Source organism: Prunus avium, chromosome 7 (assembly GCF_965620075.1).
Source record: "Prunus avium chromosome 7, drPruAviu1.hap1.1, whole genome shotgun sequence".
Classification (NCBI taxonomy): Eukaryota; Viridiplantae; Streptophyta; class Magnoliopsida; order Rosales; family Rosaceae; genus Prunus; species Prunus avium.
Window position 1 is genome coordinate 28,995,625 of NC_142290.1, and position 24,918 is coordinate 29,020,542.

Here is a 24,918-nt window from a genome sequence, read left to right on the forward strand (position 1 = left end):
AAATAAAAATAAATTTGGAACCACAAAAAAGAAGTTTGTGGATTACAGTGGCCATATGCTAGCTAGTTCTTCGAAATTTCACTATGAACTTCCTTGGTTTCTTTTGCATAGAATTAGAGAATTTTGTACAAATCAATTTTTTGTCATCTAGCAAACTGACAAAGAATTCAAGATCGTCAACGTCAAGCCCTCCTCCTTCCTCGCTCGACTTGGCCTACAATACAAGTTATTGGCAATTTGGCATGGCATGCAAATAACTGGCGATGTAAAACAATATATATATATATATATATATAGAGAGAGAGAGAGAGAGACAGAGAGTAATACTTAAATACTTAAGTTGTAATGTCATACTAAAAATTGAAGCATATACATTTAGATAAAAGGCACAACAAAACTTTAGTCTCATTTTAGTGCCTCCCACCCAATTCCAAACCAACACTTGGCCTTCTTCCCTCCCTCCTCGCAGCTTATGAGGCAGCAGCCAGCTACAATCCATAGCTATATACGCCTATAATTAGGGTCACCTTGCCGGCTATAATAATTGAGGCGGCCAACTATGCATGTCATTTTCTTTTTTTGGGTGAATAAATGCATGTCATTTTCTGCATCGCATAACACATATATATGTATTATCTCAAAGTAATTTCGAACAAATTATGAAATTATAAGCACCACGTGTACAGATCTATTTCACAAGCACAACCCAGTTTTTTTCGACAATGTGGTAGGGCTGTAATTGGAATATGTGGATGGCACGTTACTGGTTTTTATTTGTGTTTTTGGTTTCTTTGATAAAAAAAAGTATAGGGCTAGTTTTGAGATGATAATTGTTGCGAGTGTTAGGTGCGTAATTGAATTGCTTCTCTTTATTTGTGGCAATGGTCGGTGGTACGGATTGGAATTGAAAAAACAAAACTGAGCTTGACTTGCATAAATACCGTGGACTTGAAAGATGTCAAATCCAACTTTCTTTTCCTTGTTAAGATGTTCAGGGTACTTTCATCGAAATTCTTACTCCAAAAATACCTCTATTTAGAATAATAATGGAGTTTACGCCTAAAGAAAACAAGAAAAGCAACATTTCCAACAATAATGCGTCGATATAGATCATTACCTAATTAATTATCTATAACTATGGTGATCCGTACTGTTTATGTCATCAATAATGCATCGATATAGATTATTACCGTTAATAAAATATATCAATTTATTATTAACATAATTTCGTCCACGTTATCGACGACTCGGTTTATGTAAAATAACCAATATAGTACATGTTAATCATGATAATTCTTTCGAGACTTATGTTATTTCACCACTAAACACTTAATGTTTTTAATTGCGAATCATAACCATACATTTTTTTGTCAAAAATTAAGAGCATTTTCATTAGAGTTGCTATACTCTGATCTTTAGCCATTTTGGCTAGAATGATGGCAAAATGCAGATCCAACAAACTTGCTATCTGGCTCTCTATTTTAGAGAACTCCCTATTTGAGTTTGGTGACTCTCTACATTTGGAGGGGAGGAGAGAGAAATTGAGGGTTCTCCATTTCTTCAAGTTCTCTCTCCCTAGGCACACAACCCTCTCTCACCTCTTACTTTAAATTTTTTTAATGAACTTTTAATATAGAGAGGAGGAGAGAGAAATAATAAAATATTAACGATTAATCAAAGTAGAGAACATTGATGATATAATGACTTTCTAGTTATTTTAGCTAAAATTTAAAGACTCTCCTGGAGATACTATAACTTGATTAATGATTCATGTAATACTACAACAACAATTCCTACACCATCTATATAAGAATTCAGTTGCAGTTTTTATGCATGCAATCCTTATCAAAAAGCAAAGGCCGCCATAATTTACATATGGATTGCTTCAACAAGCAAGCTAGATTGATCAATGTGTGTGACAAATTGACAATGCATTTTTCATTTTTAAACTGCATAGAAAAAACGCGGTCCGAATAAGATAATGTTGATTGACTCGTGGTGGCCAATAAAGATGCAGACAAAGGCCACCATAATCTGCATATGTACTGCTTCAACAAGCAAGCTAGATTGATCAATGTGGGTGAAAAATTGACAATGCCTCTTTATGAATATGTGTGAAAATGCATTCTTTACTTTCAAACTGCATAGAAGAAACGCGGTCCAAAGAAGGTAATGTTGATTGACTCGTGGTGGCCAATAAAGATGCAGGGAAAGGCGGAATCAAGAATTTTTTTATGGGTAGACTAACTAAAAATTTTAGTTTAAAATCTAATAATTTTTTTAATAAAAAAAAATAACAAACAATCAAAATTATAGCTTACAAGTTTATAATCTACAAGTGGATGTCATTCATTGGTATAAAATAACATAAAAGAAATTAGAAAAGTCTTCAAGAAACACACATGGTGGGTCATATAGGTTTTTTTATCTTCAAAAATTTTCCAAAAGGAAAAACTTGTTTCTATTGGCCAATATAGATACAGGTTTTTCCATCAAAAGTCACTGGGCCAGAGCTCACCCTAATCGTGGCTGTGGTTCCGCCCGTGGATGCAGGATTGAATTTCTATTCTCAATTGTGAAAAAGAAGAAATATATAGTCAATATTGGTCCTAAAGAAGTCAACACAAACACAAACTTGGATTTTGATATATATATCTTCTTCTTCTTTTTCCCCGTAGAGTTCAAGTTGAAGGCTGCAATGCAAATGTGCAGCGGAAAGAAATCATGCAATTTTTCACGCGCAATGAGATAAAAAGGAAGGAATCCGTATTTGCCTGGAGACCACGCTGAAATGTCTTCATAATTCAGATTACAAAACCAACTGGTCCATATTATTAATTACTTGATAGTGAAAGTTAATGCAAATATTCTTTTGTCTACATTCAAATCACTTGACTACATCACAATAGGAAAGGTCTTGAGTTCAGATTCTACCATTCGTGTAGTGTAGTGTGTGTGTATGAGTTAAGTATGTTATCGCTCATCTCAATAAGAAAGGTCCTTAAAAAAAAATCACTTGACTACTCACATTGTATATAAATTTATTAGGGAGCTGATTTCTCCACTTACACTTCCTTTTGTTTTTTAATACTTTTTAATCAATTTTGTTCTTTCTCTTTCCTATTTATCCATACATTACATTAATTTCTTTTTTACTTCACTTTTATATTATTTCTTTTTCTTTACACTTAATTTTCCAACTTACACTCCATTTTCAGTATTAAAGGGGAAAAAAAACTTAATTTCTTACTCGATTAAAGGAAAAAAAAACCAAAAATATAGTGCAAGTTGGAAAATTAAGTATAAAGAAAAATAACAAATATAAAAGTGAAGTAAAAAGAAATTAATGTAGGGTAAGGGTATAATAGAAAAGAGAAAGAACAAAATTGATTAAAAAGTATTAAAAAAACAAAAGGAAGTGTAAGTAGAGAAAAGGGGAGTGGGGAAATAATTTTGGAGTAAACGGTCTGTTGGCACCAAAACTGAACAGATAGAGATGAGTGCAACTTACAAGTGATATGGACGATTGAGAGATCGATTGAGTGTTGGATGCAGATTCTTCCTGTCCTCAGATGCTGATCCTGAATGGAAGGAATATAAGACTCGTGAGGTCTATGGAACCGGTGTGGAGCTAGCCTAAGACTCTCCGATGCCAAAGTAAGTTTGTTTGCTTGGAGCTTTCGTTGTTGACAATATATTAGTATAGAAGTCAAGCTGAAAAGTCTTACCCCTGTATTGTAGTGAAGGGGCCTATTTATAGAGGGCATTTTGTATGCTCTTAGTACTTAATTTCGATGTGGGACTCGTGGAAGGGCCCTATGAGGTTGACACGAGTCTCTAGATATTTCGGGCGGGTGCTTCGAGGTTGATTCTGCAGCATCAGTAGGGAATACCGATTGTAGACTGTGCTGGGCCTGTAGCGACCTTTTGCTGCTTTGAGACAATACCATCGGTAGCCGATGCTGATTGTTCGGAGCCTTGGGCACTTGGGAGTTTAAGTGATCCACGTGTCAATGGATGAGTGGAGGATCATGTATGGTACAAACACGGTCTTTTTTCTGTAAGTTATCGCTTGATTGAGAATTAATCTCCTAAATTATTTTTTCAGAAATTTGAGGACTTGAACTATACAAAAAATAATCAATATAGGACTCAACATTAGATTTTTCAAGATCCATCCAATTTTCCGTCAAAGAATGTCACGTGGTAAGTACGTGAGGGCAATTGAATATAAAAAAAAAAAATGAAAGCATAAAAAAGATACCCCCTCGACCTCCCCAACAAAAGAACAAACCTTGTATATCACGGGGATATCACTATTTTACTATCCCCAGCTAATTTTGTTCCGCCACATGTGATAACTGTTCCAATATGTAAGAACGTAATTGCTACAAAACAATGCTATCCCCGTGAGATGCAAGTTTTTAACCCAACTAACCCCTCCCTAATTTCCCTATCCTTATCTTCACTTCCCAACACCACCCAAACATAGATACTCGTGATTGAGACTCTTTTTAACCGTGCACGTAACAAGAACAAATAAATATATAAAGTAGCTTGTGATTGAGACTTTTTTTTAGTCGTGCACGTAATAGGAAAAAATAAATATATAAAGTAGCTTAAATATCGTTTAATTACTTATAAAGGTGTGTAATGAAATAAAATTTAGTCCTTGCATCTTCTCTGCTCTGCAAAACGAAAGAAAATTGAACTCACACACTATATGGAGATTTGAACCTGAGACTACTGGTTTGTAAGTCAAAATCCTTTCACACTAAGATTGACTCCGTTGACAAATTAAAATTATGATAAGTAAATAATTTGATTCCCCCTAGAAAATATATTATTAAAATCTACACCGACATCCGGGTATATATATTCAAAATTTTCGATCACAATATGTAAAACGTTGCTAATTAATTTAAAATTTAAGGCTTTAACTTTAAAATGAAAGTTCTAAACTCTGGTAAATTAATTGTATATATGGTTGAAAAATATTTGGTCATGTGTTTCTCAAGAGTAAAGGAAAACATGCATTTATGTTTTCTTTGATTTGTCTTTTCTTCTCTGTACTTTGAAGACTTTGTCTTCACTTTTTTCTCCTGACCATCATCGTTTACTTTGTGGTTAGTTAATGTGAGGACCATCATCATCAGGTCCATTCCCATAATCAATTCATGAATCTTTATTTGCATTGCATGCTTGACTTTTATTTGTTTTATTAATTCATTGTGAACTTTCCAGGGCATTACCACTGTCAGATATCATCCATCCTCCTTTTCGCGGAAGTGAACTTTCCATTTTCTATTTCTATTTCTATTTCTATTAATGGTCACAATTTCGCGGACATGACGTTTCGACAATATAACTCACATTTCAAAGTTGAAACAGTTTTGTGAACCGAAATATCGCATTTATCGATCACATTTTAACCGCATCCTAACCTACCGTAAATTACGGTTTTTGAACTAATCATAATTAGCGATGGTCGATGCGGTTCTGTATTATATTTAAAATATATAATATACAGCTCAAGAATAATAAAAAATTAAAAAAGCTAGCCATTTGTAGGGCATGCCAACACGCATGCCTTGCTTTTGCGCCGAGATCAAAGTCTGCGTTTTTCTTCTTCTTCTTCTCCCCATCTCTCAGTCTTCTTGTCTCCCTCTCTCTCTCTCTCTCTCTCTCGTTTTTTTTCTTCCTACTTCTTCCTCTCTCCGTCGCTTTCCATCTCTCATCTCTCACTTTTTCTCTTATTTTTCCTTTTTCTTATCTACCTCTCTCTCTCTCTTTCTTTTTTCTTCCTTCTTCCTCTCTCTGTCTGTTTCCATCTCTTCTCTCCCTCTTTTTTCTTCAGGCCTAGTTAGGGTGGTGGATTTTCTGGGATTGCTTAGCTTGGATTGTTTAGGCCCAAAACAACCAATCGGTGTATACCGTGTTTTTTGCGGACACTCACCGATTTGCGGTTTACATGAAATTTTGCGGTTACCGTACCCACCCATTCTATGGTCCAAGAAAGTTGTGATTACCCACCATTAGATTTAATCTAGGGATGCAGAAAAAAAACTGATTTAAAAATTATGATGTCATTATCTTTTTACTTTTATTGCATCATAACACTATTTTAGTTATTAAAAATAAATTAAAGAAAACCCTAGAGATGAGAAACGAAAACACCACCACTATCTTCCGACGGAGATGAACTTGAAACAAAAGAAAGAAAGAAAGAAAAAAATGAGGCAGAACCCACCACCAGGAACTGCCTTCGATGAACCCTCCTCCGCCTTCTATTAGCAGACCAACCTTCCATGGTCATGTTTCTCCACCCTTCCAAGGCTTTCTTCACCGAAAACCACCACCAGCACCAAGTCCCCTGCTCAATTTGAAAGTCATCGCACTTCCCATACTTCTTCTCATTTGACCCCTTCCATCACCATTAGTCTTTCTCTGCCTCTCAAAGGCTGAGCCCAATTTCTCTCACCAATGTCACCATCAGGGAGGGAAGTGTCATTCTTTTATTTGTATCAATGTATTATATATGAGCAGTTGTATAATAACAAATTATTTTTTTAATGCTATTATTCATGATTAAGTGAGTTTTTTTTTTATAACGAATGTCTAAGAGCAAGTCCACCCATGAAGGCTAAGGCAATGCAAGGGCTGCCACTATTCACGTGAATAGTGGCAGCCTTGCCTTAGTTGGTTCCACCCTTGGAAGGCTAGGGCAAGGGCAAGAAAAAAAAAAAGATTATGCAACAAAATATAAACAATTTAGAAAGTGAATAAAATTGTTATGTATTTATAGGGAAAACATCCATAATATTTTGGTTTTTTTTATAAAAAAAAAAAAATGAATTTTTTTGGATTTTTTTGAATTTATTTTGCTCGCTGACGTCAGCGTGATATCATCGCTGACGTCAGCGTGACATCAGCGCCTTCGGGCTTGAGCTCAGGCAAGATTTGCCCGTGGGCTTGCCCAGGTTGGTGGGTCCCATGCCTTGCCCGGGCTTGTTCTCTACCGCTGGAGTCGAATTGGGCTTGCCCGAGCAGCCTTTTGCCCGGTTTTGCACCAACGCTGAACTTGCTCTAAGGGATAAGTTTACTATTGATAAAAGGAAACTTAGTCTAAAATTTTTAGTTCACAATATATATGAGTCAATCCGAACACGATATGATCACAAACGGATTAGGTTAGTGTTGAGAATCACTCGACAAGACTAATTAAATGCGTCCGGTGATGATCAATTATTTTTCAATTTGAGGGCAAAATTTTCCGAGTCTAACTAGCTAGCCTAATACATTAGTAATTAAAGAGGATGTTGTAAAGGGAGCAATATGTACAAAAACATCATGAAATTTGAGAAATGACATCTATTTAGATGTAATTTAAAATTATAATTTATGATCTCCAAAGTGTATACCGAGTCTCGGGCAAAATCATAAAATTTTGGGGTGCTGTTTCAAAGTTTGTCTTCACTGGGCCTCTTGCCTCAAATAAATGATAGCTCTTGGGTCTCTGGTCTCAAAACCAAGTTCGTCAAATAGCCTCAAAAGTTTATCACACCTGGGCTAGCCTCCCTGGGCTAAAGAATATGAACATCGAAACTCAACCTACAGGCCCTCAAATCATTCAGCCCAAAGTGAGCAAGGGTAAATTCGTTACTCCACGCACTACAGAGCCTATATAAACCACCTTATGTCACTTCCCCCGCCTCCTCTGTCTGTTCAGCCACTAGGGTTTTTCTCTGTTCAAAATCTGCAATGTTTACAGTGATAGCTCTAAATAGTTTTTGTTTTTGTTTTTGTTTTTTGTGTGGCTCAGAATCCGAACATGGAGTTCTGGATGCTGAGCTCAGTATTGATTTTGCTTCGTTTGTTTTAAAGCGCGGCCCTTAAGATCGCCTTCCTTAGCAACCATGGAAGCGTTTTGAGTCATAGCTGCGCAATAGCAAAACACCATTTAGGAGGGTTTCTTTAGGGTTTTCCTTCTGAACCCTCCTCATCTCCCACCTGGGTTTTTCTTGCTGAGGCATTGCTCTGTTTCCATTTGGGTCCTGGAGCTCATTTTCTCATTTTCTGAAACCAAATGGCAAATAGCTTCAATGCTAGTTGCTCATGGGTGTTTCAGTCAATGGGGAGCTTCAGGCCCATTGGAAACTGTTCCTTGTAAATGTCTCAGTCTTGGGTGGGTAACATTCTTATCTCATTTTTTGTGTATGGTTTTTTAATAAATTGATTAAAGTTGGAAATGAGCTTGGCAAGAATGATGATTCAATTAGATGTGTGAAAAAGGGAAATCCTTTTTTATGAACTCAACTATTTGAGGCATTTGGATTTGTCTGACTTGCCCGCCATCATTTTCAATCATGTTAGCTTCGTTCTAAGTTGTATATTGGTGTAGATGCACACCTAAAGTTGGAAATGAGCATTTTGGAGTCAAGTAGTGATCTTTACTGGAAATTGTCTCTTAGTATGCTCGAAGGGGTTAAGATCAAGGCATGTCTCTGTTGTTATTTGATGCATGTGTTATGAAAATGTTGTCCATTGTGATTTATCTTCCCTAAATTTTTTAAGCGAGATTCGTTTTCACTCTAATTTTATCTTGATTGTTGTGATATGTGATGACTTGTATGATTGCTAAAAACAAGAGAAGTCCATATTTTTTTTTAATTTTGGAGCTAAAGAGACGGGCTTTTTCAACTTTTTTTTAAATAAGTGTGTGGAAATGGACATGGCAAGAGTGATGATTCAATTAGATGTGTGAAAAAGGGAAATCCTTTTTTATGAACTCAATTATTTGAGGCATTTGGATTTGTCTGACTTGCCTTCCATAGTTATCTATGTTCATCTTTCTGAGTGTAGCCCCTTGGGATGTATGTTTGCGTATGTGCAATACTGGATCACGAATTAGCATTACTTTTCTTGCTTTATCGGTTCTTTTTAGGACAAATTTTGAAGTGGGATTTGCTCACAGAATTTCAAAATGGATTGGTTGATTTCCTTTCTGCTTTATGTATAATGGTGCACGATTTGAGAATGCCCCTTTTCGTGTTTCGTGATTCTTACCCATGTTGAAATTTTCTCCATTGATACCTTACTTGGAACATATGTAACCCTCTCTTGTGGTACCTGCTTGCTTTTCATCAACATGGTTGGTGAGGTGGTCATCTTTTTGTGCAGAAATGATGCGTTGCAGATTAGAGTCAAGTATACTTGTTAAGTTTTGGTGGCGCCACAATTGCTCGAAAGAGGCAAAACAAGCAGCTGGTACGCCTTTGGCACTTGAGGGAGCTTCTACTTGGATTTGAAGCTTCTCAATCAGCATGAAAGGAGACTCATTGTTGTAAAGCATGTGGCTACTGTCAGCCACACCCAGTCAAACCTTTGTAACTATGGATGTTTTTTAATTTTTACAAAGCTATGCTCCGACTCTCTAATGTATGGGGAGAGAAATTGAGTTTTAATGTACGTTTGAGAAATCTAATTTGAGATGGAACACTGTAACTTATGTTGAAGAAATAATGCAGACTTATGTTGACTCGTTTCTGGTAGATGTAAACATCCGTCGACTTGGGCAGTTTTGTTGTGTAGTTTTCTAAAGTGGGTTTTAGATTCAGTAATTCTTTACAATGAGATTGAAACAACTGTGTTGAATGAGATTGAAACTTTTCTTGAATTCATGTTAATTGGTGATTATGAAACTACAGATTCCCAACAGTGATTAAAAGTTGATCTTCATTATCCAGACATTGATTCTTGCAAAGCGAACAGAGGAATTATTAGAAACATGAGCAAGAAGCAGACAGACATAGAACTTTACTTAGCTATCTAGAATCAGCAAATCAAAACAACAATGGGGGCACTAAACAAAAACTACCCCCAATTTCTTGGCGCATTAATAATAAAAGCCACCAGAATTCTTGATCAACCAACAAAAAAACAAAGCTTGAAATCTCAATCAAGAAACCCAGTCTTGCGCCATATGGCATTCCTGACCTGACGCAAGTCCCTACCTTTGAGCGTCCTCCCAACGCCTTCCAGCACCGAGAACGTGGTCCTCGCCGACAGCCCCGACCCCCTCGCCACCAGCTCGTGCGGCGGCAGCATCTCGTCGTCTCCGTCGTCATCATCGTCTACGACATCAGCAAGGTCGTCGTTTCTCCGATGCTTCTCCACCACCCTGGACAGCATGGGAACCTTCATCGGAGCCGAGCTCTGGAACTTTCTCGAAGTCGGCACGGACTGCGACTGCGACTGAGACTGAGAAAATCTCGGAATTGAAGGTATGGGCTTCGACGACGATGATGAAGAGAGCGCGGGCTTCCGGTACAGGACCGGAGCCGGGAGACCTGGCTCCGGGAGGACCGCGAGTATGCCGGAGTTGACCCGGCGCGTCAGACTGAGCCGGGGGTTCTGCGCGTCGCTGGGCTCGGTGAAGTCGGTGGTCCAGAAGACCTCGGCCTCGTTGAGCTCCTCGCCTGCGGCGGCGGAGGAAGGCGGCGAGAATGAGAAGAAGCCGAGGAAGCGATCCGACGACGGCGATCGTTGGTGGCAGAAGCTGGTTGAATCCATTGTTTGTGGATTTTCTTTTCTTTCTTTTTTTGGATAGAGAGGAAAGAAAAAGGAGGAGACTTTTGGTTTTGATGTGGCGGACAGACGCAGAGTGTGGTGGGTGAGGTAAAATAAGAAGAGCAGAGAAAGAGAAGGAAAGTGGGAGGCACCTGAAATTGTTGGAGTGGAGTGGGACCCACGTGAGGGGGAGTTGCTTTCGGAAAGGATGTGGGCGTTAGTTTTGGGGGTTTGGATTTTAGTTTTTTTTTTTTTTTTTTGGCGGGTCCCGCAGGCATTAACGAAGTCGCATCCGAGTCCAATTTTTTCTCCCTGATGGAAAAAATGGATGTTAATGTGCCGTGTAATCTAAGGAAATTAGCGTAGGGTTTGAATTACTACTATAGATATAGACTAGTGGTGGTGTGCACGATCGGGTTGGTTTAAATCTGGATTAACTAAATCCCAATCTTTTGGTGAAATCATAAATCCTATTACATTTGAGCCTAATAAAATTAAACATGATCCAAAAAATTATGGCAAAAAGATTGCAATCTTGGAAAAAAAAAACCTAGATGTATAAAAATACAAGTAGTGACTACAAACACGAGACAAACTCATAAAAAATTTATGCATTTTATTACTAGTCAAAAAATTGCAACACAAAAAAGTAAATAAAGACCAATCTACCACCATGTCGGATATTTATAAAATACTTTTAGAACGGGCCAATACATCTATAATAAAACTACACCATAACTAGGTATTGAACTCATCACAATATATATATCGTCCTCTTCAATTATGTAAGTTGAACATGAAATCTACTCCAATTAATGAGACACAAATACAACTAAATGAAAGGTTAATTTTTGCAGTTGGGTTTGATTTGGTTGAAAATGTTTGTTCCTTCTAAGCTTATAAATCAAAGTTACGAAACTTGAGAAACTTAATAGGTTCTTACCAATATTCAACACACAGGCCAAAAGAAAAAGTAAAATAAAAAATACAATACTTTGGTCTTACTCACTTACGCACCAAGATATCCCAAGTCATTTCCTTCCTGGTGTCGACTGATGGACCACCGGAACAGAGCACTGCGCACACCCGGCGCATTTTAGTAAGATACACCTGCCTTCAATTGCAGCTCCAGTTCCAGAGTTCCACCCTTTCGCTCTGTTTGACTCTCCGATTGAAATCTCGCAGAGGCTCGTCTCGTTCCATCTTCTTCATTGACTCCACCTCCCCCAAACCCGCGATGCTCACCACGGTAATTACAAATTTGCCCCTGCTCTCTTTCCTCTTCTTCTATCCCCAAATTGTACAATTGGGTCTTAATTTTGTTGATTTGTTTCCTAATTTGGATTTTCCACTTGCCTTCTTCTTGATTGTGTGGTATGGAGCAGCAGAGAAGTGTATCGGGGTCGTCGCAGAGCCCTAGATCTCCATCCTCGCAGCCGTACCTGTCAGTCTCAGTGACTGATCCTGTGAAATTGGGCAATGGCGTCCAGGCCTATATCTCCTATCGTGTAATCACCAAGGTATTCCGTGATTTTCATTTTCTATTTGTGCTGTTAGTCGTAGACTTAATTTGATCAGGGTTAGGGTTTATTGCAGGATGTGTTTCTGTGAGGGGGTTCATTGCGTAATTAACAATAGTTGCATGGTTGATTGATAGCTCACAGTTAGGGATGACAAAAGTTCACACCTTGTGATATAGGGAAATGGGTTGATGAGATTGTTGAAGAAAATTACGAATGATCAATTCAGTTAATGCTAGATTAGGTCTTAACATGCACTGAAAATTGAAAATTATTCAAGCTTTATGTGCCATAGCATTTCCTTGCTAACTAAGATGAAACAAGCTAACAAGACTCTGGATAATGGTTTTGTACGTATGTTTTGGCAGAAGACTTGGGTCTAGTGTTGGTTTATTAATGATGGAAAGATTGATTATTGATTGGATTGGGGACAATGTTGCATTAATCAGTTATTCTTGTTATCAAATGCGTGCAAATGAACTATGTTTTTATTATGGATCTTTTGAGGTTGAGCATGCTGTGAATAACATGCTTGGTGACTTGGGCTGAGCTTGCAATCTCTAAGCGGGCTCTTAAAATCTTATTTTTGTGACTATTGTTGATGTAATCTTATAGGCTTGATTATATTCTTGAGTTTTGACATCTCTGTTATGTTTGTATTACTTTTTTAATGAATACTTTTGCTTTGGCAGACAAATTTTCCCGAGTACCAAGGGCCGGAGAAGATTGTTATTAGACGGTACAGTGATTTTGTTTGGCTACGTGACCGTCTTTTTGAAAAATACAAAGGAGTTTTTATTCCTCCTCTCCCTGAAAAGAGTGCTGTAGGTAACAACATCGCTCTACCCACTTTCTTAGGATTCCTTGGTGTACTAAGTAGAAAATGCCATGTTTACATTTCCGTGAGCATAATTGTTTTCTGCCCCTAAATTATTTTGCTTGCTTCATCATGGTACAGCTTGACATACCCAGTTGGATAAAACTTGGTTAGTGTTTGAAATTGCCAGTCAAGGCATTGTGGTAGTGCGTAGGTGGTTACCCCACCCTGTGGGAATTTTTGTTTGTAGGTTTGTAACCAGTGAAATGCTTGGAGTGATTAGGCACCTAAAAAGGTTACCCTTTTTCACTCTTTTACACAAATCCGTTTATTGTGTATTCTAAAGAAGGGCTTAGAGGCGAGAAGTTGAATTCCAGCAGGACACTTCTGCCCAACCCTATTGCATGCAAGGTGCTTTGTGCATTTTTCTAGTTGGCTACATGAACATATTATTTTGGGTTTATGTAAGGATCATGCATTGATGGTTTTCCTAGTCTTTGTAAAATGTGATTAATGAAGTTTTAGTAAGATTATGTTGGAATCATTTTAAATATAACAGGACTAACTTCAGTCTTTCTAATGCAGAAAAGTTCCGTTTCAGTGCTGAATTCATTGAGATGAGGCGTCAAGCATTGGATGTATTTGTTAATCGAATAGCTTCACATCATGAGCTTCAGCAAAGTGAGGATCTGAGAACCTTCTTGCAGGCAGATGAAGAGGTGATGTTTCTAAACTGATGCCTTGAGTTACACAGTTCACTACTATGAAAGTCAATAGGTCACCTGTGTTGGACATCTGAAAAATAGCTGAACTGATTCCTTGTTGTGCACGCACAAACACATACCTCTAATAAGAATTTATATTGTATAATGTGCAAAGGCTTCAGAGTATTTGACATGTTTCTGTAACTTGTTCAGACAATGGAGAGATTAAGGTTTCATGAGACTGGTATCTTTAAGAAGAAGCCGGCAGATTTGATGCAAATCTTCAAGGTAACATAGACTCTGCACAATGTTCCGAAGATGAACAGTTTGCATGAGCTATTCATTAAAAAAAGAAAAGCATTTCATGAGCTATTAAGGAACATTCTGTAACTTCTTCTTATTTTGCATAATTCTCTAGCCGGTACTTCTCATTTTCAATAAATTTAGACAAGTAACCTGGGCACATTGTAAGGTTAATTTTCTGATTCAAGTACTGAAAATCTGTAGAAAATTGTCACTGTCATATTTATGACCTATGTTATAGAGATTGTGTAGCCAAATAGAAAAACAGAACATTTATCTGTTGTGGAACATTTGAAGAAGAGATCTCCTCGCAACCTCTGTCTTGAATGCAACATAACACTTTAGCCATCTGAGAGCATTATTTGGATTCTGTAAAGTCAGTTCTGCTTGATGATAAATCCAATTCTTTCAAATTCTTTCAATTTTTTAAATTTTTTAAATTTGCTAAGCCTGTTGTCAAGTGAATCAAAAGGAGCAGTCCTTTATCCACTGCACAATTCATTCCTTGTGCATTTATGATCTCTGTTGGACTGAATAGGCCACTTAAACTAGTACACTTTCCTTTTGGAGTGATGATCTGATTGAGCAATAACAGCACCTGCATGTTTGACAGGATGTACAATCTAAAGTGAGCGATGTTGTTCTTGGAAAGGAAAAGCCAGTGGAAGAGTCAAATCCAGAATATGAGAAGTTGAAACACTACATCTTTGAGCTTGAAAACCACTTGGCTGAAGCCCAGAAGCATGCATACCGTCTTGTAAAGAGGCACAGAGGTAATAATGATGAAGGCTTAACTTTATAGTAGTTATTATTTCTATATCAGGTGCTCACTTCTTTATTCTTAATTAGCACGTGTGTATAGGATAAAATTTGATTGTTTTTAACTATGTTTATGCAGAGCTTGGACAGTCTCTCTCAGATTTCGGGAAAGCAGCCAAGCTCCTTGGAGCTTGTGAAGGTAATGCTCTTGGAAAGGCTTTCACTGAGCTTGGGGCAAAGTCAGAGGCATTATCAATCAGACTGCAAAAGGAGGTAGGCTTCAATTGAGAACGCAGCATAAATTAGTGTTCCAGTGTGTACATTTTGTTGAGGTTGCCTCTCTGTGTATATGCCTGGTGTTGAATATTGTTGTGCATTTTATTTTATTTAAGAGCTTATCATGTTATATTGTAGTATTACTGTTCTTGTATTTCTTTGTAGGCTCACCAACTCTTAATGAGTTTTGAAGAACCCTTGAAAGATTATTTTCGCGCTGTGCAATCTATTAAGGTGAGTGCAGTTTGACTTGATTAATGTGTTCAGAATATATCATCTCTCATTGCATTTTTCTCTTTCCCCATTAGATAATGCTGCAGATGTATGGTTATGCTTAAATTTTGATCCTCAATATTTGTTCCTGTGGGAAAATCTAATTCATGGTTACAAATTATTGGTAGAATTTTATTCCTGCCCATTCGGCACTGTACTTGTAGAATTTGTTCCCTCCCATTCCGGATAATCTTTATATGTCATAAAAGCTGATCCTGGAAAAGTTAAGAAGTGGCTATGAATTATTTGTAGAAAATTTTATTTCCCAACCTATTTTGGCCTTCTGGATAATCTTCATTTGTCATAGAAGCTGCTGATCCTTCTGCTTTTGTGTGTTGAAACAGGCCACGATAGCTGAGAGAGCAAATGCCTTCAGGCAACAGTGTGAACTTGCTGAAACAATTAAGTTGAAGGAGATAAATCTGTATGCATCTGGCCAACTATTGTGTTTCTCTGCTTGTCTGAATATGCTGTTAGGCTGGCCACTTGTAAATCGAAAGCATAGACAAGTAGCCAGTATTAAAAATGGCTGGCCTCTTCTAGTTTTTTCAGTAAACAAAGAAATGATTAAGGATTAAAAATTGCAAAAAAATTGTAGATGACAACCAATTGATTCAACTAGAGTTGGATTTCACTCACCATGTTGATTTAGAGATCATGGTGCTCTTTCTTTTCTGTAACTGTTTGTTGGTCTGATGATTGGTTTAATCCCTTTTTGTCAATTGGTTTGCAGTGAAAAACTCATGCTAACACGATCAGACAGGGTTGGAGAAGCAGAGCACGAGTACAAGGAGGCAAGTCAGCTGATGCAATCGTATATGGTGTACACATTAGGGATCTTCATTATTTGACTAGAATTGGTTTTGTGATGCAGTTGAAGGCTGAGGGTGAAGAAGTGAGTAGAAGATTTGAAACAATGGTGCGACTGATGAACGAAGAGATCGTCCGTTTTCAGGAACAAAAAACAATAGACATGGGGATTGCTTTCCACGAATTTGCCAAAGGACAGGCACGTCTGGCAAATAGTATTGCAGATGCTTGGCGAAGTCTCCTCCCCAAGCTTGAAACTTGTTCCTCTGCATAGCTAATGAATTTCAAACACGAGCAGTACACTTCACTTGGTTCGTAGAGATGGCAGGGCAGCTCTTGCTTTGTAAAAACTGTCGACCTTCAGGAGTTTGTTCTGCTCTTCTGGTGTTGTACGAGTTGTGGTTTACAAATTTGTTTAAATCCATTTTAACTTATTACCTGTACAAATTCAGAGCTAATTGAAAAGCTTTACTATCTGCTTTGTCATTTGCAGAGCAAACCACTAATAGATTTTCATGTGTACCTCACACATTGGACTTATTTTCACATTTTACTGTACTTTGAAATGTTGAATTCTCCCTGAGTTGACCATTGAAATTGAAATCTCGTTACTTAGGGCGTGTTTGAGGATGTTTTTAAAGAAAAATCTATTATGTGGGATGTATTTGATTTTTTAATTAAATATTGTGTGTGTTTTTGAAGATAATCTAAACAACTCTAAATTAATCTAATCTACGGTAGAAATGCAAGGTGTCAAGTATCAAATCATTGTTAACGTTGATTGTACATACATGGGCTATTTTTATACCGTTAATGGAGTGGGGGCCTATACATAAATCAATGGTCAGAAATTGCTCTCGGGCGTGGCACATAAATTGTAAAATGGTATTGGAGAAGAATGGTTAGGGCAGGTAATTGAAATTAAGATATGTTAAAGATTCGATTAATTATTGTATGATAAAAAATAAAAAAAAATAAAAACAAAAACCAGAGTTGGAAAAAAAACGTGGTTCTTGCTGACGTGGCATGAACTGATTGGAAAATGTATGAAGCGCTTCTCGCCAACCATTCCCTTCCCGCCTCGGAAAAGAAGACGAAAAGAAAGCAAAGCAGCATATCCTGTAAAATTCATTCTCCTTCCTTCCTCGTTTCTTCCTCCTATCCCACCTACCTCTGAATTCTTACAAAAAAAACTCTTCATTTACTTACCTTCAGTTCAACTAGCCATGGCCAATGCTGTGACTATGGGAGCGAGGTCACTCCCTTTCCACTCCGCACGTCTCAATTCCCACGTGCCATTCTCTCCCCCTCTCTCACTGGCAGCTTCCACCACCACCACCAGCCACGGCTTCTTCCCCAAGCTAAATTTACACTCCGGCCACTGCCTCCGCCCAAATCAAACGACACCGGCCAGGGCGTCGTATGAGGAAAGAAACAGCCTCGTCCCTTCCGACGACGCTGAAGATGGCGTCTTGCTTGGGACCATGAAATTGCCCTCAGATACCGACGTTCCCAGATTCCAGATCTTGCTCTTCCAGGTACTATTTTTGTGTTATGTACTTATCATTTAAAGCGTATACTCTGTCATCAAAGCTGGAATAGCTCAGCTGGTTAGAGCGTGTGGCTGTTAACCACAAGGTCGGAGGTTCGAACCCTCCTTCTAGCGCTTTTTTTCATATTTTTGTTGAAAGTAAAAGATGCTGTGTTTTGTTTAACAGTGGGCTAATAGTCTCGCCCAAGGAGCTAACTTGCCTCTCCCTTCGCCTTTAAAGGTACACATTACTCAACAATTCAGTTCTTTTCTTTCATTTTCATTTTCATTTTAAATTTATGGTCTCTTAGCTATGTTGTAACACCCTAGACTGTGATAGCTTGTTGAGTCCAACATCGGTGAACTACTGGGTCAATCTGAGTCTAATTATTGACTAATCCTTTTGTCTTTGGGTTGTGACATATGTTGGGTGTTTGCATTAATATTTTTGTTGCTAATTGCATGGACACATTGGACAACACAAACATGTTGCTAATGGCATGCGCTTCTTTGGGTTGTGACATATCTCAGCCTCCTTGCAAAATGTAATGGATTGAATAATCTTGTGGGCATTGCAATGGAACAGGTGGACAAAATTGCAGGTGGGACTAGATTGGGTTTTATTACAATTGGGGACGGGGAGACCGAGGTCCTTGTGTACATAGATTGCTTGGTTTTTCCAGCAGATGCTGATTCTGGGCCCATTTTCCGAGCTGTGAGAAATGGACGCTTGAAGGATAAGACGCCTCCTGGTGAGCCAAGAATCATGAGAAGTCTTATGCAGGCTCTTCAGAAGTCGGTTGAAATCGCTAGAGTGTAAACAAGTTTGCCATATATTTGTGATTATATGCGCTTTCTTATGTAATTCAAATATTTGTACTTTTCTTAAGTCCAAATAAATTTGGTCTCAGTGAAAGTTTGGTTTCAGCAAACAGATAATGGTTCTTGTTGCTTGTACATTTTTGTGCTGTCGTGACCGAATGTGCGAACATGTTTGTGAACTCCAAGCAACCCTCTTAAGTTTTAACAACTGTGTCTGCTTCTGCAACATTCAATGCAAAAAAGGACTGGGATTGTCCAGAAACACCATTAAGGTGCTTTTTAACGTGCAGACACAACACTAAACTACATTATATTGTTCTGATTTATGTCCTTTGTGCTGCTAGACTACATTATATTTGCTGTTTCTTGGATGTTATATGTTTGACAGGCCAAGGCATTGGGATGATATTGTCTAGGAGCTTATTACTAGGTAATCATTCTCTCAACTTTGTCTTAACTAAACTCATTGGTTTCTTCAAAGCTAAAAAAAAAAGGACGTTGTAATCTTCAAAGCTAAAAAAAAGGAAGTTGAAGTTGCTATTACACCTATTAAAAAAGGGCACTAAGAAACAAAATTTTATATCCAGTACTTTCCATGTTGGCAGTATACTCAGCTATAAGGTATCTTGAATCTGAGACTAAATCTCTCAGACTGTCGTTTGGTACTCCATTACTTCCCTTCCACCCTTTGTAAGACTTTGACCGTAAATAAGAAATTTCCCTGACTTCTTGATTTGAGACTTAAAAGAAAATGGAGAAACAAGCAACAAAAGAAGGATTTTTTGATGATGGACACGAAGAGGGTTACGACGCAGTTGTTGTGGGGTCTGGCTATGGTGGTTCTATTGCTGCTTGTCGGTTGTCTATGGCAGGCGTAAATGTATGTCTAATTGAGAAAGGCCGGAGATGGGAATCTAAGGACTTTCCAACTGATAGCTCCAAAATCTTGTCTGCTATGAGGATGGAGAACCAGAACCTAGGCATTAGCTTTGGACCAAAAGATGCTTTGTTCCAGGTTATTCTCTCTTCCTCTGTTTCTTTTTCATGCTGTTATCTCATTATGTTAGAGAGTGCAGCTCGGGCAATATCTCCACGGTATATTGTCCTTCCTTTGTTCAATTTATATCCCACTAGTCATGGGGTCTTTATTTCCTTTAATTTCTGATGTTACTTGCTTACTATTGTGTATATACAGATGTTTTTACTACAACTTAGAAACATATACAGTTTTCCCAAAACCTTGCACCTTGCAACTCATATATTAAACGTAAATACAACGTGACTATAGTGTTTTGTTTTGGGATTTGGGAGCTGTCAAACACCATGAACAACTCATATTCAGTGATTACTGGATCTTATAAGGGAATAATATCGCCAGACATTTTGAGTGGATTTTTTAAAATCAATTTATATGACCTTAGGCAGGTCATCTGGAAAAGATTCTAACTCTGTCGCATGGAAGTTAAAACCTATGTGATTACTTAAAATGCATCTATTATGATGAAAGTGTAGGTATATGAGCAAAATGATTCTCTAGCAGCAGTTGCCTGTGGGCTTGGTGGAGGTTCACTAGTAAATGCAGGAGTTATGGTTCCAACACCAGTTCGTGCGAGACGGCATCCAAAGTGGCCAAAGGAATGGGAAAGAAATTGGGATAACTGTGAGGCTTCTGCTGCAGCCATGCTGAAAGCACAGAGTATTCCTGTCAAATTTCCTATTGCGAAAGTTATGGAAGAAGTTTCTAATGGAGAGATTGGAGAAACTTTTGATACTTCGGTGAAGCTAAGTGTGAATTTTGACCCTGAAGAACCACTAGCCGATGCAATGGGTACCTGCTTAGCCTGTGGAAACTGTCTTTCTGGATGTCCTTATAATGCCAAAAGTTCTACCGATAAAAATTATCTACGTTCCGCAATCCAGGCATGTCTTATGCTATACTATATATGTGGAGGAAATAATAATATCCATTAGGATGTAAGAGACGTTTTTGTTTAAGTTTTTAGGTCACCCTCTCCACTAAAACCAGTGTTTCTTGTGAAGCAGGCAGGATGCGTTGTTAAAACAGAATGCCAAGTGCAGTATGTGGTTAGAAACCTGCATGAAAGCTTCCAATATGAAGGAAAAGTTGGAAGAAAAAATAGAAGATGGCTTGTTTACTTCAATGAGATTGACTATATCACCTCTGATTTTGTAATTCTATCAGGTAAGAAACAGTCAAAGTAGGTATCTTCTGGAAATTTTGATCACAGAGATTCTAACAATTTCTAGACTTGGTTTGATCAGCTGGAGTTTTTGGCACAACTAAGATACTCTTCCAGTCACAAATGAGAGGACTAAAACTTTCAGAAGCACTCGGATCTGGATTCAGCTGTAACGGGAATACCGTGGCTTATCTTGCTGGGAGCCCTGCACCACTGAATGGCTACGGATTAGACAGAAAGAAAGTGTTTAACATGCCATTTCAAGAAAGGCCAGGGCCATCCATCTCTTCATGTTACACTTCTTCACTGGGTTTTACAATCCAGGTTCAGAGACTTCTTTACACTTAATTGACTTTAGTTTTTTCCATTCATTGCAATTTATGGCTTGGTTCCAATTACTTTTAATTTGCAATGGAAATCAACGTTGTATCATATAATTATCTGGTGGAAAATCTAGATTGAGTTTACATGGCTTACCAGATACGGCCAAAATTTCTGTAGTGTTGGAGTTAGTTATAGTTAACCTCACAACTTAGTACAGCTGGTGTGATTGTGATGTACCATAATACATACCCCGTTGACGGCCTTAAAGTCGAGGTGCCTGATATGTTCAAGAATGAAGATAATTATTAAGTAGCTGCTGATCTGGTTTTTGCACAAAAACCAGTGAATTATTATATATATGAACTATGAATTATGCATGCATATATAAATATTAATCTGAACTTCTGCAAATGAAAATTCTCTTTTGTAAGATGGATACAACCACCTCTTACGTAGTTTCCTCTGTCACAGAGTGCTGTGCTTCCTACAGCTTATCCGTACCTGCTGTTTAAAGGAATTACAACATATGGATGGCCTGCTGGATACTGGTTCTTTCATGGGATTATAGACAAGATAAAACATATCATGAGTTTCAAAGCAAGCCAAGCAATGGTTCTTATAGGATTAGGATATGATGAAAGTGATGGTAAGATCATGTTAGAAAAGGGCACAAACAAAATCTGCTTTATCCCAGCTCATGATCCCCTTCTCCCTCGAAAAATTAAAGCTTTTCAAAAGATCACTAAGAAATTAGGAGGAATTCTCTTTATGTCAAAATATCGAAGCACATCGGTTCATCTTTTAGGCGGGTGCAATGCATCATCAGAACCTTCACATGGTGTTTGCAACCCCAATGGGCAGGTTTTTGACGCAGAGGATTCGACCACAGTACATCCAGGCCTCTATGTGTGCGATGCTTCTTTGATCCCATGTTCTGTTGGAATAAATCCATCTCTTACTATTGCCACTGCAGCTGAGCACATAAGTAAGCAACTTGTGCAGGATGTTCTCAAGAACAAGAGGAGAAAAGGGCTTGAATGTGTTCTCAAAACTGCTAACCAAGGTCCAGATTCCTTCACTGATAAGACTATAATTGCTGGTCAGAGATCAGAGGTCTTGATTAAAGAAACCATTAGAGGTTATGTTGGGGGTATGCCCTGCACAGCTTATCTCAGAATGAAGATGAACACTGGGGACCACTCTGATGAACAGAAGTCTGGTACTGGAGAATCCCATCCTCTTCTAAGAGGGAAAGTGGGAGGGCATGTGGAATTTAGAGCCTTTGAGAAGGATGAATTACACGTCATAGATGGGGACGTAAATTTGTGTGAAGTAGATTGCAGAACTCCTTACACACACTATATGCATTATAATCTTCTTCTTGGGGCTTCTACTGGTTCAAGGTATATGAAACTTGAAAATTTGATAGCTTTTCATTTGTTTTCTTTTGTCACAATTAAAATATTACCAATTTTGGTGCAGGTATATTCTTGAGGGAAGAAAGATAATGAATCCTTATCTCTTTGGCTTATATGCTTGGAGGGAGATGACAACACTACATGTGACATTTGTAAAAGTTGCAGAGAAAAACTCAAGGGATGAGAAGGTGATTTTGAAAGGGGAGCTTAATATTTCCATGAAGGAGCTTCTTAAGAGCTTCATAAGCCTTGAAGGAAACAAGAAGGGAAGGTTCATATGCCTCCTCTCAGGGGCTCTCTTAAGAACCTATATATTGCAGATACCGCGAGGGAATCCCAAGGATTTAAATCTGTCCTACTGTCTACATAAATCTTATCCAAGTGGTACTCTCCATGAAATAAAAACAGGTAGCAAAAAGTTGAGTTCATTGTTTACAGGCCTGTAAATTCAAACCTATTTATAACTTAATATGTTGCCATTCAAGAATCTATGCATCAATGATCATTTGCTTTAAAATACAAACCTAAAAAAATTCTTCATAATCTACAAAATAGCATCGAGTCAAAACTTTGGATTTTCAATGCAAACCTTCTTTGGTGAAGACTGGAATAAAAGATGCTGAACACTTCAGGTGATATACTTGGATTGATGATCTGGCTTAACCTTGGAATTCAATCTGATGGTGCAGAACGTGCTGCTTCTTGTCCCTTATATTCTTGCTGCTACTTGAGTTCCTAATTTCATGTCCCATATATGATGCAGAAGATGGATTCAATATCAGTTGCAGACAATGGAAGCGCCACCATGTTTTGTCACAACTTAAAGGAGATGAACAACAAACTCCAGTTCTCCTTCTTAATGGATATTCTACTGAGAGTTACTGGTTGCCAACGGAGCCAAATGACTTGATCAGAACCTTACTTGAAGAAGGGCATGAAACATGGCTGTTGCAATCAAGATTACACCCTCTGAATCCTTCGACCAGTTTTACGATTGAAGATGTTGGAAGATTTGATATCCCTGCTGGTAAAAAATCATTAACACCTACTCTAACTCTTACTGATCGTATTGTATTTCATTAAGCATTTTCTTGCTTTACTACTTCTGCAGCAATTAATAAGATCATGGAGTTGCATGGACCATGTGTAAAGGTGCATGTAGTTGCGCACTGCGTTGGAGGCTTAGCCCTACACATAGCTGTCATGGGAGGTCATGTCTCTGCAACCCGTATAGCTTCTCTTTCTTGCACCAACTCTTCAATGTTCTTCAAGCTTAGTGCTTTGTCCACAGTCAAAATGTGGCTTCCTCTGATGCCAGTGAGCTCTCTCTCTCTCTCTCTCTCTCTCTCTCAAAGAAAAAAAAAGAACACAGTAAAACAATAGCAATGAAGATGTGGGAAAATTAGCAGGATACTTTTTTAACCAGGGAAGGAAAAAAAAAAGAAAAAGAAAAAAGAAGCGCTCTCAAATAATGGCAAAATGCTTAAATAGATTATATGGTTTAAAGTTGTAGCAATTTAATAATCATACATAGTTTTCGTAAATACTAAGGAGACATAGAGTTCATAATATATGAGAGCCGCAATTGAGTGACCTAAAGATGCCTCTATTATTCTTTCATGCTTGAACCTTAAATTTTTTATTTATGCAGATATCAATGTTCATACTTGGAAATAACAAGATACTTCCTCTGTTGGAAACATCATCGGTCAGCTCACGCCACAGCCTCCTGAAACTTATAGCCTGCTTCATACCCCGGTATGAGAAATGCACCTGCAATGAATGCGAAGTGTTTTCTGGCATATTTGGAAACACATTCTGGCACAAAAACATAAGCCCCACCATGCACCAGTGGTTGAACAAGCAAAGCTCAACAAGGCTTCCTATGGCAGCATTTCCCCACCTCAGAAAGATATGCAACTCTGGTTTTATAGTAGACAGCAGTGGCAGCAACTCATATATGATCCATCCAGAAAGAATGGCACTCCCAACACTTTACATATCCGGCGGGCGGTCTCTCCTTGTGACTCCTCACACATCTTTCCTTGCTCATAAATACATGAAGTTGCACCAGCCTGGCTTCAGACATGAAAGGGTAGTTGTGGAGGGTTTCGGACATTCAGATTTGTTGATTGGAGAAGAATCTTACAAGGAGGTGTTTCCTCACATACTATCTCATATAAGATCAGCTGAACAAGGAAGAATAGGGAAGGGAAAGAAGTGCAGAAAAGAGGCCTTGGATTGGGAAGCTGATGATCAATATGAAGGCTTGGGTGAATTTGGAACTTGGTTTTCTCCTTTTGTTATAGTTTTTTTGTTGTTTATGTTGCTTTCTCTGCTAGTGTCATTCTTTATATAATTTCAGACCAAGCCAAAAGGAGTCATTGTTTGTATAATTGCAAAATAGGAAAATATCAAGGACTGCCTTGTCAAAACCCCAGGCCCCATACTCCATTATGTCATGTAGTTTCATTTTGAGCATTTTGGGAAAATGTTCAAATAGTGTTAGTATGTTACTACGGTGACATAGTCTTAAACCATTACAAATCAATGAATAAATAATAAACAAAGTTTCAGTGATTTTAAAGTGA

General features: G+C 38.0%; 4 protein-coding genes, 1 long non-coding RNA gene and 3 other non-coding genes across 9 annotated transcripts; 7 read left to right on the forward strand and 1 right to left on the reverse strand.

Annotated features, from left to right (window-relative positions):
* Nucleotides 1-7,718: 7,718 nt before the first annotated feature.
* Nucleotides 7,719-9,551, forward strand: LOC148293291 (uncharacterized). Its single transcript, XR_015825827.1, has 2 exons — nucleotides 7,719-8,496; nucleotides 9,181-9,551. It is a non-coding gene; the product is annotated as an uncharacterized LOC148293291 (long non-coding RNA).
* On the forward strand, nucleotides 8,253-8,353 carry LOC148293292 (small nucleolar RNA Z266). Its single transcript, XR_015825981.1, has one exon. It is a non-coding gene; the product is annotated as a small nucleolar RNA Z266 (small nucleolar RNA).
* Nucleotides 8,730-8,830, forward strand: LOC148293293 (small nucleolar RNA Z266). The gene has a single exon (XR_015825982.1). It is a non-coding gene; the product is annotated as a small nucleolar RNA Z266 (small nucleolar RNA).
* Nucleotides 9,552-9,718: 167 nt separating the features above from the next.
* Nucleotides 9,719-10,713, reverse strand: LOC110761537 (protein S40-7). The gene has a single exon (XM_021964024.2). It carries the CDS (start codon nucleotides 10,570-10,572, stop codon nucleotides 9,955-9,957), a length of 618 nt encoding a protein of 205 aa, XP_021819716.1. The 5' UTR covers nucleotides 10,573-10,713; the 3' UTR covers nucleotides 9,719-9,954.
* Nucleotides 10,714-11,538: 825 nt separating this feature from the next.
* Nucleotides 11,539-16,622, forward strand: SNX1 (sorting nexin 1). 2 transcript variants are annotated; one of them, XM_021963956.2, is made up of 11 exons: nucleotides 11,539-11,818; nucleotides 11,958-12,089; nucleotides 12,782-12,917; nucleotides 13,492-13,625; nucleotides 13,824-13,898; nucleotides 14,527-14,686; nucleotides 14,812-14,945; nucleotides 15,114-15,182; nucleotides 15,566-15,645; nucleotides 15,955-16,015; nucleotides 16,096-16,622. In XM_021963956.2, exons 1-11 carry the CDS (start codon nucleotides 11,807-11,809, stop codon nucleotides 16,303-16,305), a joined length of 1,203 nt encoding a protein of 400 aa, XP_021819648.1. In that variant the 5' UTR covers nucleotides 11,539-11,806; the 3' UTR covers nucleotides 16,306-16,622. The 2 variants fall into 2 exon arrangements, with proteins under 2 accessions (XP_021819648.1, XP_021819644.1); XM_021963952.2 differs by having other exon boundaries at nucleotides 11,541-11,818; nucleotides 11,955-12,089.
* A 504-nt stretch (nucleotides 16,623-17,126) lies between these two features.
* On the forward strand, nucleotides 17,127-18,494 carry LOC148293294 (uncharacterized). Its single transcript, XM_088244333.1, has 3 exons — nucleotides 17,127-17,569; nucleotides 17,750-17,803; nucleotides 18,149-18,494. The coding sequence occupies exons 1-3, from the start codon at nucleotides 17,258-17,260 to the stop codon at nucleotides 18,380-18,382; spliced, it is 600 nt and encodes a 199-aa protein (XP_088100459.1). The 5' UTR covers nucleotides 17,127-17,257; the 3' UTR covers nucleotides 18,383-18,494.
* Nucleotides 17,624-17,697, forward strand: TRNAN-GUU (transfer RNA asparagine (anticodon GUU)). Its single transcript has one exon. It is a non-coding gene; the product is annotated as a tRNA-Asn (tRNA).
* A 50-nt stretch (nucleotides 18,495-18,544) lies between the features above and the next one.
* On the forward strand, nucleotides 18,545-24,907 carry LOC110761590 (uncharacterized). Its single transcript, XM_088244334.1, has 10 exons — nucleotides 18,545-18,656; nucleotides 18,773-19,399; nucleotides 19,897-20,304; nucleotides 20,428-20,587; nucleotides 20,668-20,909; nucleotides 21,381-22,312; nucleotides 22,392-22,735; nucleotides 23,091-23,354; nucleotides 23,439-23,644; nucleotides 23,979-24,907. The coding sequence occupies exons 2-10, from the start codon at nucleotides 19,136-19,138 to the stop codon at nucleotides 24,684-24,686; spliced, it is 3,528 nt and encodes a 1,175-aa protein (XP_088100460.1). The 5' UTR covers nucleotides 18,545-18,656; nucleotides 18,773-19,135; the 3' UTR covers nucleotides 24,687-24,907.
* Nucleotides 24,908-24,918: the final 11 nt, after the last annotated feature.